Source organism: Gekko japonicus, unplaced genomic scaffold (assembly GCF_001447785.1).
Source record: "Gekko japonicus isolate JY-2015 unplaced genomic scaffold, Gekko_japonicus_V1.1 scaffold1340, whole genome shotgun sequence".
In the NCBI taxonomy this organism is placed as follows: domain Eukaryota; kingdom Metazoa; phylum Chordata; class Lepidosauria; order Squamata; family Gekkonidae; genus Gekko; species Gekko japonicus.
The window spans coordinates 170,814-184,610 of NW_015159752.1; the positions used below are offsets into that span (position 1 = coordinate 170,814).

Consider the following 13,797-nt stretch of genomic DNA (forward strand, 5'->3'; position numbering starts at 1 on the left):
CAGAGGCCGCAGCAGGATGCCGCTTCTGAACACGGAGCGGCACAGCATCCTTGTGACGAGAATAATCTAATTAATCAATCAATCCTGTCTAACATGTAAGAGACGACAGGTAGGATGATTAAGACAGAGAGTGAAATGCACATGCACACAACTTTACATTTGGAACCCACCGCTGGAGCCAAGCCACACAGCCTGAGTAAGCAAAAACATGAAGCCACAGAGGACCACTTTCTTGGTAAGTGGATCTTAATAAATAGCACGTGTGTGTTTGTTTTTTAAAATATAATGTTCTGAATACTTTCTGCATATCTTAGAGCAAGCTTTTGTTTTAAAAACCATTTTTATATATTTTGGGGGATTTAGGATTTTTTTCAGACAAGGTACCTCAATTCTAGTACAAATTGGAAACAGCAGCAAGACTCCCAATTAAACCCTTAGGGAGAACCAAACCGAAGCACCCAGTAAGAACGCGTGGCATTTTCACTGCCAAGCACTGAGTGAAACTAAACTCTGAGCATAGTCAAAGCTACAGTTTGGCACAGAATAACAAAATGTCTCCAAACCTGTGACTAATTCTCTGATTTCCAAATCTGTAGTCTTGCGGAGTAATCGTACTAGGGCTGGAATACCCCCACAGTTCTTCAAAGCGATTTTGTTGTCGTCATTTGCCTTCCCATAGACCAAGTTCCTCAGAGCTCCACAGGCACTGCGGTGGACTTCTGTCATCCGATGGTCCAGGAGGTCCACCAATAATTGTATTCCTCCTTGTCTTCTTATCTGCAACAGCAAACATTGAGGGGTGGGGGGTGGGAGAGAAATCAGTGACTGATGCAATTATATTCTCAGCATAGTCTACACCAATAGTTTTTGCATCACAACTACAGAAAGCAGAGAAAGTGAGTATCCACTAACAAGACAGTGTGCGAGGGGCTAACTTTCATTGGGTTAAATTCTTCGCAGCCATTAATGATGCCTGTCAAGCTCAGGCCTTGGTTGCCGTGGAAGGCTGTCCAGCCAAACTCAGGGTCTGTTGCGTTAGAGGGGTTAACTACTTTCTCAGATGTGTATTCTGGGGGCCAAATACTTCACTGCTGTTTATCTTCTCTGCTGGGAAGGGGGGAAATGGATGTGTGTGTGTGTGAATGCCTGCTTGAGCTTGAATAGTGCCACCTTGTAGCTGTCTGCGAGACCCTAGGAAGGGTATGATCTCAGTGTCCAACATGACCTTGTAACATGGGCAGCTTCCAGATCATGTCACTCTTAGTTTGCAGGGGCTGGGGGTGGCCACAAGGGTCAGCTTGGATCTTCGGCGGGCTGAATGAGATGATTGATTGGGTGGCTGGCACAGGGGGGAGTCCTGGTTTGTAGTTTAGGGTCGGAACTGGCATCTGGAGTCCAGTTCCAAGACAGAATCTGTCTGTGCCTGGAATCTCTCTACTTCTCAATAAACAAATCTTGCTGCTACAAGAGTGTTGTGGGAGTGATTGCATCCAGGACTTGACATAGTGTCAGAACTGTTTTTCCCTCGACCCTGAGTACCACCGAAGTGATGACCTCAAAAGATGAGGAGGCTGAAACACCCCCCCCTAAAGTCACCCGATGGCAAGGGGGCCACCGTGCCACCTGAAGGAGAACCAAAGGGATGTGATGTGAAGCAAAAGGAGTGGTGGGCTGAGATGGGGCAGTGGGATGCCCCCAACTGGGCTACCCCCTCCCTAGGAACTGCAGGAGTCTGGTGGTGGTGGGCAGATGAGGCCAGCACCAGGTCTCTGGAGTGTTCCAAGATGACCCCGATAGCCTGATGGCAGTGAGGAAGAGACGGACATAGAGCATGTCTGGCAGGAGCTGAAGACCGAAATTGCAGAGCTGCACAGAGACACCCAGGCTGCCAACAAAGAGGGGTTCAATTGCCGGATGGGAGAGTCTAAGAGTTCAACAGGAGGTGCAGCCAGAGTCACTGACAAAGCCTCCATTGGGGCCCCCATAGAAGCAGGTTACGTTTGCAGACCTTACGCAGAGCCCACAGTGTTGACAGCAGTGCTCAATTTAAGGGACTTGTGGGTGCTCTTAGTTGAGTTCTTATGGCCCTTATCTGATTTCTCCTTCTTTTTCTTATCCGGAGTAGAAGAAGCAGACTGAGTGATTGGAATTGACCGTTTCGACGCTGGCAGACTGATATCAGAGGCCGATTTTGTCAGGACTGGAGCTGTCGAAGTCGAGGATTACTGAGGTGCATCGGCAGCCATTTTTGAAGAAACTCCAGCAGATGGTACAGCCAAGGGAGAAAGCGCCAACTCTAAAAGGGCCACACAGAGATGGGTTGCTCGGTTCTTGTGAGTTTGGTTTGAAAACGTCACACAATGCGAGCAAGTCTCAGGTCAGAGGGCCTTGCCAAGGCAGAGGACACAGAGAGTGTGGCTGTCCCGCGGAGCTAGCTTGCTACCGCAACTGGAGAACCTCTTTTAAAAGCCCCACTTTTTAGCCATAAACAAATGGCTAATAGACAAAAAAGGGTGTGTGTGGGGGGTACGGCCAAGGGCTGAAAGAAAATAAAAATAAAACTTTTTTTTTGGTTAGAGAATAAAAGGAGAAGATGAAAGATTTGAAAACAAAAAGAGTTCTGAGGAGAAAAGGGCAGAAAAAAGGGAGAAAAAAGATCACAAAGAGCTGAGGTAGATCTCACTGACAGGTAAAGAGCTGTTGGCAGCATGGTGATCAGAAGAGAACTGGTGGGATGTTTGTACCCCACCCCCTGGGCATGCGCAGTGGGGTTTCTGTGCATGCCCGGGGTTGAGGCACAATAAATCCCTTGTACAGCTTTGCACACCACCGATCAGATCAGTGCAGGTGCACTGAGTCCCCATGAGTGTGATGCACAGAGACCATGAAGAAGATCTTGATTAACAAAGTGTTGCACCAATATCTGTTTAAAGTGGTGATTATTTATCTGGATGACATTTTTATCTATACACAAGGTAAGGACTCCTAAGTGCACCTGGTAAGAGATGTCTTGAAAGCCCTCTACCACAACTAGCTGTTTGTGAAGCTGTCAAAGTGTGCATTTCACAAAGAGGAGTTGGACATTCTGGGCTATAGAATTTCAGCGAAGGGAATTGGGGATGGACCCTACTAAAGTTAAGGATGTGTTAGGATGGAAGCCTCCTCAAACAAGGAGGCAATTACAAGCTTTCCTAGGGTTTGCAAACTTTTACCGCCCTTTCATACTGAACTTTGCACAAGAGACCTTGCCCTTAACAGAATTGTTGAAAACCAGAGGTCGAGCAGCAAATAAGCATATCTGTCGGCGAGATTGTAAAAAGCCTGGTAGTAAATTAATTTGGACAGAGACATGTCAGAAGGCCTTTGAAAGACTTAAGGCACGAGGCGGGGTTTCGGCGAGCTGATGGCGGCTGTGTCTCCTGGGATCTCCCAGGGAAGTGGCTCGCAAACCAGCAGTTAGAGAGGAGGCACAAATGTCTACACCCCCCGGGGATCCTTGCGAAGGGTCTCCAGTCATGGAGCGCTGAGGGTTGCCTCTTTCCCAGCACGCTGTCGGGAAACTGAGGCGTCCCTTTTCTCCGACAGTCTCTCTTCTGTGTTCCGGCAAGGACTAAGCTACGCACACTCTATCAAGCGAGTGGAGGTCGAGCAGCAAATAAGCATATCTGTCAGTGAGATCTATTTGATCTACATCTGAAGAGTGAGTAAAGTTGAAACGAAACAACAAAGCAAAAGCCCCCTGGGGAAAAGCGAGGGGGGAGAGGGGACTCTCCTACACTAAGAACTGTTTATAAGCGTTACGGAGCTAGAAGAAAGGGGGGGCATGTTTAAAAGCGGCAATGGACTATACGGAGAGATTCCAGGAGGCAGTTAAGCGTTGAAGCAAGTTTTTTGAACTTTGGCAAACTTTGTAAAAGTAAACATCCTTAAAAATGGCGACAGACAATGTAGTAAGAGCAACAAGCGATATCCAAGCTTTCTCCAGGAAGTGGAAGAGCTGCTGGTTAATTATCTGACCAGAAATAATCATAGACTCTTGCAAACTGTGTCTTAAGCCGTTATCCTCTGTTGATATAAATGAGATACTATGCAAGAACTGTGCTACATGTGAGCTGTTCCTTTTAAAAGGACTGTGTTAATATCAATTCGAAGGGCCTGTATGCAGACCATAAGCAAGGCTTAAAGCGAAGGAGTATCCTCCATGGTTATATCCTGATTAAGTCTGCTGGGCAATAAGGTGAAGAGACTATTCGAGTCAGGCAGTGAAAAGCAAATTGGAATGACCCCTATGACTGCAGGCAAGAATTTAAGCAGAACAGTCCTAGAAAAAGGAGAAGGGACTTTGTTTTGAGATGGCCAGTTCCTGATACAGCAAGATGATGCCACAGGGAAGAAGAAAGAGGAAAAAATCAATGGAAGAGAAAATGAGATTGTGTTATATCTACTGAGGGAGATTTATTGTTAATTTGCTTTTAATGGTGGAGGGGAAAATAATGGTTAAATGAGATGCCATTGTTCTCTGTAATTTGTGTCTAAGTTAAATAGCGATTCTTCTGGACTACTCTTCATATAGTCAGATTTGTCGGTATGTTTTTACAAGCTATGATGATGTCTGATCACTCTCAATGTTAAAGAAAGCTTTTTACTATTGTTAAGCAGATTTTTTTCAAGCTGTATGTGACCTCCAACCCTTGGGGTTTTAGTGGGTTTTCTTTTCTTTCTCCTATAGTGTGTAGATTCCCTCCCTAATTTCGTTGTAATTTTTAGTAAATGCAAATAAAAAATCCCCTATAGGTGACCATAAAAAAAGAAAGAAAGACTTAAGGCATTGCTTACACCTGAACCTGTCTTGAGTCACCCTAGTGAGAATGAGCTGTTAATTGTGCAAGTTGATGCCTCTGATGTAGCAATGTGGGGGGCGATGAAAGACAATTGCACTGGGTAAAGGTGTTGCACTATTAATGATTATAAATAACGAAGGCAGTGCAGCTTTCCTTTGTTGTTCATGTATACACTTAGAAACTAATGTCTAATTTAAAACAAAAATTCAACTCAGCTATAAATATTGGTTTTTTTCGTAATTAGCTTCTAGATTTTCTTACCAGAGATTCTTACACCTATGAAACACAGAGAGGTCAGAACTGAAAATCTTACAGCAGTGGTTCAGTGAAGGCATCAAGCCAAGCCCCAGTTGAGAAGCGGGATGGCAGATCCATATCCGCGTAGTGGACCAACTATGCCTTTTGACTGGTTGGTAACTCAGTAACTAACAAACACAGGGTTGGAACACAGGATCCAATATGTAATTGGAAGGAAGGCAGTGAACCGCAGCTCTATGCGATCTATGGCTTGATGTGACATTTGAACTGATAAATCACAAGTACAAACTATTCTCACCCTCTGGAGACCATTATATCCAAAGTCAGGACAGCTGAACACCCCCCCAAAAAACAACAACAACAACAACCCTCTAAACTATTCATTAGCCATGAGCCATCATATAATATTTAAACTCTAATTTAAAGAAAATAATTATATTAAAATAGTTAATAATAATATATTTCATTAGGTACTGGAAACAAAGCAAACCACAGGAGTTTATAAAAGTGGAGATACTGAACCTTGTTTGAATTTACATATGTTTTGAATATGCAGGGTGTATTTTCCTTCGTGTAAAGATTGTTTAAAGGTTTCTTATCTCACGGAGGGCTTTTTCACATTCTCATTTTACTCACTGATAAGTTCCTGTTTCTTCGGGGGGGGGGGTTCTGTTCCACATTTGTTTTGCTCCCTCTGGTGGTTGATTAGATATCACACAGGTTTATTTTCAGCCTATCTCACTGCAGATTTAAATTGCAGGTTTTAATAGATCCAGTTGGTCAGCCGTGTTGGTCTGAAGCAGTAGAACAAATTTAGAGTCCAGTGGGGGCACCTTTAAGACCAACAAAGGTTTATTCAAGGTATGAGCTTTCGTGTGCATGCATGTAGAATCATAGGAAGGGACCTCCAGGATCATCTAGTCCAACCCCCTGCACAATGCAGGAAATTCACAAATACCCCCCCCTTCACACCCGCAGTGACCACTGTTCCACACCCAGAAGATGACAAACAATCTCCAGGATCCCTGGCCAAACTGGCCTGGAGAAAATTTGCTTCCTGACCCCAAAGTGGCAATCAGAATTTCCCTGGACGTGTGAAAAAGGACCATGAGAACTAAGCACTGAGGCAGCCCTTCCTGCCCTCCCTCTCATGATCTGCCCAAGTCCACAGAATCCGCATTGCTGTCAGATTGGGCCATCTAGCCTCTGCTGGAAAACCTCCAAAAGGAGAGCCCACCACCTCCTAAGGAAGTCTGTGACAATGAGGAACTGCTCTGTCAGGAAGTTCTTCCTAATGTTTAGCTGAAAACTCTTCTGATTTAATTGGTTCTAGTCCAACCCTCTGAGGCAACAGAAAACAACTCCACACCATCCTCAGGATGACAGACCTTCAAGTACTTGAAGATGGTGATCATATCACAGTTGTCTCCTCTCCAGGCTGAACATACCCAGCTCCTTCAACCTTTCCTCATAGGACTTGGTCTCCATACCCCTCACCATCTTCGTTGCCCTCCTCTGGACAAGTTCCAGCTTGTCTATATTCTTCTGAAATTGTGGTGCCCAAAACTGAACACAAAACTCTGGATGAGGTCTAACCAGAGCAGAGCAAAGTGGTACCATCAGTTCGCTTGATCTGAACACTATACTTCTGTTGATACGTATTTGTACAAGGGTGCCTTTTGCACACGAACGCTCATACCTTGAATAAACCTTTGTTGGTCTTAAAGGTGCCCCCACTGGACTCTGAATTTGTTCTGCAGGTTTTAATGCCAGACATAAATCTGTGTAATATCAAACTGGCCACTAGAAGAAGAAAAACACATGTGGAACAGAAAAAACCAGCTTATCAGTGAGTAAAATGAGAATGCAAAAAAGCCCTGAATTTACAGAAGTTATATGTATCTGATATATATAAAAGCCCTAACGTATTGGCACTTTCAAACTCTCCCATTGGCTGTGCTGTGTGCTCCATCAGCCATTGGCCTGTCAACCACCACTCAAGAGTACTCGTGTGCTGGGTGCTGGGTCTGCTCCTCTCTCCCGCCCACTGCCAGCTTGGCCACTCTTCCCTCCCTGTCAGAATAAACTGCCAAGATGGCTGTCTCTCCTGACGAAGAAGCTTCTCCTGCTTGGCTCCTCCATGGCTGGCTGGCTGGCTCCTCGAGGGGCCGCCAAACCATTCTCTTCTCCTCCTGCTGTGCGGCTGTCTTTTCCCTAGGGCTGCCAACCTCCAGGTGTGACCTGGAGATCTCCCACTATTACAATTGATCTCTAGATGACAGAGATCAGTTCCCCTGGAGAAAATAGCTGCTTTGGAGGATCAGTATGGTCAGTAATCTGCAGAGGAGAATTTTATTTAGTATCTAGTAAGAAAGCTGTGTTCTGGTCACAATGAGCTAAATACTTTTTGATATAAGGAGATTTTCCTTTAAAATTAGCATTTGTAAGATTGGTATTTATATAACTGGGGTATTTTTAACCGCTGCTCCTTACTTTTGAACATATTTAATCCTAATGCTAATTCTTAGGCCCTCTTCTCCTCTGCTTTAGAAAAGTGAGCTATGCAGAACAGCACTGAGAGAAATACTAGCTAAATATAAGGATATGCTGAGAATCATATTGTACAAGAATAACATTGAGAAAGATGACTGAGGTGGTACGTTTTTTTAAAAAAACACACGATCTTCACTATCTTTAAAAACAGGGTTTTAACCTTTTACAAACAAAAGCCCAATTTTGGCTGCCTGTGATAAGTAGCACTCAAAGCACTGACTCATCCCTGGCTCCCTGAGAGTGAATTACAGGCAGCCTCCGTGAGTGCTCAGCTGCCCACCTTCCAGTGAGCGTCAAGGTCATTCTGCCCTTTGCATCAGAAATGCAGAAAGTGCGAGAGGGCTCAGGAATCCTCCGGGTTCATGCAACCGATTTGCCTGCCACAGGGTGGCTGGAGCAACATATACCGTCAAGAACTGCAGGACATAACTTTTTGTTTTGGTGCTCCCAGAAAAGAAAAAGACAACTTGGGTGTGAATTACGTAGAAATCAAGCAATGGTTTGTTCTGAACCGGCAGAGTTAATTCCAAGGCTCTAGTGCCATGGGTGTGTGTGTGTGCGCGTCTGATTCCTGCTCCTTACTGGGGACTGTTGGTTTGGCCAAATAAAGTTCTGGACACTGGAGAATAGGGTGGACGAAGAAGAGCTACTCTATGTAAATTAGGATGCTATTCTAAGCAAGCTTACCAGAAAGCAAATCTAACTCAAAGCAAAAAGTGGGTTCATCCAAATAAATAGGAAGGGCTGTGACTCAGGGACAGAGCATCTGCTTTATAGGCAGAAGATGCCAGGTTCAATCCCCCGCATCCCCAGTTCAAACAGGTGATGTAAAAGAAGAAGAGGAGATTGGATTTATACCTCGCCCTTCACTTGGAGTCTCAGAGCGGCTTACAAACTCCTTTTCCCTTCCCCTCACCACAACAGACCCCCTGTGAGGTGGGTGGGGCTGAGAGAGCTCTGACAGAAACTGCTCTTTTTCCAAGAACAGCTCTTGTCAGAGCTATGGCTTGCCCAAAGTCACCCAGCCAGGTGCAAGTGGAGGAGTGGGGAATCAAACCCAGTTCTCCCAGATTAGAGTCCGCGCACTTAACCACTACACCAAACTGGCTCTCTGAGAGCCACGGCCAGTCAGACCCTGAGACTCTGAGAGCCACGGCCAGTCAGAGCAAGACGCTAGGCACCCCGACAGCCCAATGACCGGGCCAGGAGAAGGCCACGTCATGCTTCCCTGTGACCTCATGGGTCTCCCCAGGCACCCGATTACAGACCCCTCCCCCCTCCCGTATCAGAGACGCCCCAGCCAGGACACACGGAGCTCAGACGCCTGGGCACACGGCACGAGGTCTCTCAGGCCCACGATGGGCACTCCTGAGAGCTCTGCTGGTAGGAAATAAACCTGAAGGGCACAGCACTGGGGAAAAATTTTTGGACTGGCGATTTCAATTGACACTACTGGTTCTGAATACAAGTATTAATTTGGAACAGAAGAACTGACTTTCTGGCCAATTACTGAAACGTTTGCTTATACGCTGCTTTATTCTTTCTCAGTTTGCCAACTCTGACTAAGTAAAGTTGTGCGAGCTGTGAATGCTTATCACAGTGTCTGAAACATCTTTCATACTCAGTCCATTGGTAGAGCAAGACTTCTGAAAAGGGCACAGTCATAATTGGCTTTGGTGCAGAATCTAGAGAATCTTCCTTAATTGCTAGCAGCAGACATGACATTATTCCATAATCAGAAGATCTACAGTTTGATCTTTCCAATCCTGCATTTAAAGCAGACAATTGCTATATCAGAGACGCAATATGAAAATCAGCTGTGACTATCAACTTTCACATATATACTATTTTAATCGTGTACCCATGGGTTATGCTGATAAGCACTATATCCATTCAGATGGGAACTCCAGAAGCAGGCAATGGGTAGCGAGTGACTAACAGACACAACTGGCCCTTGCTCCTCTTCTTCCAGCTGGGTTTTTCTATGCTACCTGACCAGATGATAAGAGCAAAATGCTGACACATCCTTTCTGTGAAGTACCACGGAGTTAGTCTGTGTTCCACTGGCATTAAAGGATAATTCAAGAAAATCAGAGGAGAAACCCTTTGGGGGCACTTTTTGCTTCCTGAAGTCTATTCCCATGGAAACTTAATCACCTTGCAGGTTCATGGACTTTAATCAACCTCTGAAGTATTTCTACCTTTGATCCCCTTCTCTGAGGCCTAAGGTAAGAGTTAATGTTGCCAGAACAATGTCTTTATTTTCAGCTGCATTTGGATAGGCTGAAACCAGACAAGCTAACAGGCTGACAGAGCATGTCTCCATGTGATATCTTTTGTTCTCAAAGAGAACTATATTCCTTTCTTTTTTTTAAAGATTATGTGGCCCTGGTCAGTCCATGACTTATAAATTTTGCCTGGTTACACACTTGGCCTGAGTGAAGGTGTGACTGGTAGCAGCAGACAGGAGAAAGGGAGAAAGGATGAATTACTTTACCTGCGGTGGCCAAAGAAATGATGGGTGGGTCGGGGGGCAACACCAGAAATAAAAAAGACAGCATTGAATTTGGGTTGGATGCAAAAATTGGAGGAAACTTCATTCAGATTATAGGTGCTCTTCCAAGGTGAATGAACAAGAGTGTGTCTGGATATAGTTTTGATTAAGTGTGGTGGCTTCCTCCAGATGAAGAGATTGCTTTTTTTTTGGGGGGGGGGAGAAGGGGGCACGCAATTGGACAACTTTGTGCAGAAAATGTAGGTGAGATGTATTGGAAACACATTTACTTAAAACATCATGGCTTAATTTAGCCACATCAGTGCAGTAATTTGTTGCAGGTTACAAAAAGTGCTGATCAATTTAAGCTCAAAATAAAGTGCAATGGTATGCAAATTGCTGTGTTAGTTCAAAATGTCTAATTTGTTTAGGAAATCTAAATTAGCACTTGAAACCTAGGTCCAATTTAAAAAGATTTTCAGTACAGTAATGAAGGATGTGTTAGAGAGCAGGTAACCATGACAATATTTAAAACAATTACTGCACATATTTAAATAAATCCAGTCATTGCTTTACATATAATATTTCTGTGTGGTTTGAGAACAGTCGTACCTTCCACATTGAACTTGCCCAGAATAGTACTATGAATTTTTTAAAGATGTAAATTATAAACACTGCATGCTGAGAAGCGTGAGTTATAGGCTGTGGTCACACTGCCCGCTTGGTGCGATATGGTGCTGCCTCTAATTGTACCAGTTTAAAGTGTTGCAGGACATATCTTCCAGACAGCACACCCTGCTGTGGGTTTACCCACAAAGACATCCCATGGTTAAACACTTATATTACTGCAGCATGTCAGCCACAGAGCGCGCTGCCCAGAAAATGTCCAAAACACATGTGCATGCATGTGCGCTCACATGCACACATAACTGTGTATGTGTGCACTCATGTGCACTCATGTGCATATAGGCAAACATTTTTTTTAAAAACCCTCCCTAGGGGCTGGAATGGATCTGCAGGTTCAGACTGCCAAATCCATTCTGTGCACGCTCCGCCACGTTCAGACATCCAGCCATGTGCAATCAATGTGCAGGGAACCAAAAACACCACTTGTGATGTGGTGCCTTTTTAACCCAGCTCCAAGTTGTCCTGTGACGGGGTGAGTATGCCAGGGGAATGCCTGGCAGACGTGGTTGTGTGACCGCTCCCATTTGATCCGGAGGGGAGGGGCGGATGTGCCGGGCCAAACCGCTCGTGTGATCACAGCCACAGTCTAGTCATCCAGCAACTAACAGGCGGGTCAAACATGTAGGTCTCAGCATAGCATACTAGGGTTGTACAATGTCTGGAAGGAACTACCACAAGAAGTGGGGGAGGGGCCATGGCTCAGTGATAGCACCTCTGCTTGGCATGGAGAAGGTCCCGCCCCGTAGCTCACAACCTTCTGCTCGGGGGGGGGGGGGCAATGTTTTTCTCAGAGGGCCTGCCATTACATGACTGTGTAGTACTGCCATGCCATGCCATGCTCATACTTCTAAATAACTAAATAATACAAGTGGTTTATTGCACAAAAATGTTTCAGTACTAAACGCCACTATACCTACAGTCAGTACGAAGTACCATTATACACAATGCAAAGCACATAATCAATCACACACTAATTGATCTGTATTCCTAACATATTACAGTCCTCACTACAGTCCTCTTTCTGTTTTGTCCCCTTGTCCTGCTCTTCTCCTGAGTCCTCCTGATCGATTGGGCGTGAGGGGGCCGGGGGGAGGGAGGGAGCCCATTAAAATCACTGAGGGTGGGCCCCACAGGCCCCACACTAGCTATGGGCCTGAGAAGGTCCCAGGTTCAATCCCCGGCACCTACAGTTACAGGATATGGAAGGAGATGATGTGGAAGACCTCTGCCTGGGACCCTGGACAGCTACTGACCCAGCTGAGCTCTGAGAAGGAGCAGGAGATAGAGCTGCTGGGGTGTTTTTTATTTACTTTCAGCTGAGATGATTTAGCTGAGAGGGTACTGTTTGGGGGGGACCATGTTTGGGAGTGTGTGGGTGAGTTGTGAGTTGTTGCAGAGTCCTGGTTGCTTGAGATAGCGTGAGAAAGGGTCATTGTTGGGCTGTAATTGAGTGCCTAGGTGAATTTGAATAGCTGCTAGCCACACCCTCTACTTAAGGCAGCACCTTGCCAGAGGATCAGGACCTATAGAGTTCGAGGCTTCCACTAAGCGCCATCAAGCTGTAAGTCTTTACAAATTAGTTGCAGCCTGTTTGGGCTGAGCATTAATTAAAAGCACCTGGTGGCCTTGACCACGGGACAGAAGACGCCTTTATCTGGCTGCCAGCTATAGCCATGGGGATTAGCCAACTATGCCCTGATTGGATAACAGGGGTCATGGGGGCTGACAAAAGGGTTAGGGTTAGGGACAGTCTCAGGAGGCTATCAGGACGGCGGCGATATCAGAGAAGACTCGGATCAAAGCCTGGGTGTGTGTGTCTCCAAGCAGAATACCAAGGACTGTTCCTGTCAGAATGGACTCTTTTTTCCCTAAGCCTTCGGGTGAGACAGTCAAGCTCCAAGATCACCCCCACAGAGGGAATCCTGCAAGTATTTAGTGATTTATAGACTCAGCGTTTGCCCAGCACAAGTATAATATTGCTATTGTTTGCTAATGCTGTGATTTGTGATTTGCTAATGCTGTGGTTTCTGCCCAGCAAACACTCTTCATTGTTTGAATGATCTGAATAAATGCAGAGAGACTTCTTTTTATCTGCTGCGTCTGCAGTACTTGCTGAACATCTATGTACATCCTCAAAGGGAACCTAGAAGCAAAAAGCCTTAACAAAGGACCAGGACCTGGTGAGATCCCCGAAGGTGGCTGTGAGTTCAGCGCCTGAGAATGGGAGAGGGGCTGTCCTTGGTCCAGACACATGAGCCGAAGGGTGAAAGCCAAAGGGCTCTTGGCCTGTGGCTCTTAGCCTAGGGACTGTGTAAGACGCCCAGGAAGAGCCAGAAAGCCAGGGCCCCAGTCTCCTTGGGTTCCCAGTAAGGTAAGTAGACTTCTACAAGGAGAACCACATAAATACAAAGGGTTTTAAAAGGGAGATTATAAATAGTTATTATTTTAAAAACAATTACGAAGCCAGAATGCCAGCAGGGGGTTGGGGGCTATCCAGTGTTTTGCACGGAGTGTCACATGTACGACTATATGCCCACTGGACAGAAGTCTTGGGTGTGTGCCTGGTGCAAGGAGCTCCTGGTTCTCAGGGAATGAGTTTGCTCCCTGGAGGCCAAGGTGGCAGACCTGGAGAAGCAGAGACATTCAGTTACGTGCACAGAGAAGACTCTAGGGGACTTGTTAGATATGCCCCACTCTAAATATGGCAGCTCCGCTGCTGTCAGGGAGCATGAGGGTCGAGAGGAAACAGGGCACCACACTGCGGATAAGGGGAATGTGCCCTCAGAAGGGACCTCTTCCCCAGCTGGTGAGCGGGGATCCTTTTGCACCAAGGAACCATCCCTGGGCAGAGTGGGAGGGGGCCTCTTGGTAGTGGGTGATTCGATCCTTAGGCAGGTAGACAGCTGGGTAGTGAACCCGCGTACTGACTGTATGCTGACTTGCCTGCCTGGTGCGAAGGTAGCG

The 13,797-nt window shown here is 45.8% G+C and overlaps 1 protein-coding gene across 1 annotated transcript in view; it reads right to left on the reverse strand.

Annotated features, from left to right (window-relative positions):
- CTNND2 (catenin delta 2) overlaps positions 1-13,797 on the reverse strand; it is a 307,472-nt gene that overhangs the window by 138,641 nt on the left and 155,034 nt on the right. Inside the window, exon 5 of the mRNA XM_015405710.1 lies at positions 564-777. Within this exon, the coding sequence (XP_015261196.1) occupies positions 564-777 (214 nt within the window). The remainder of the gene's footprint in view (positions 1-563; positions 778-13,797) is intronic.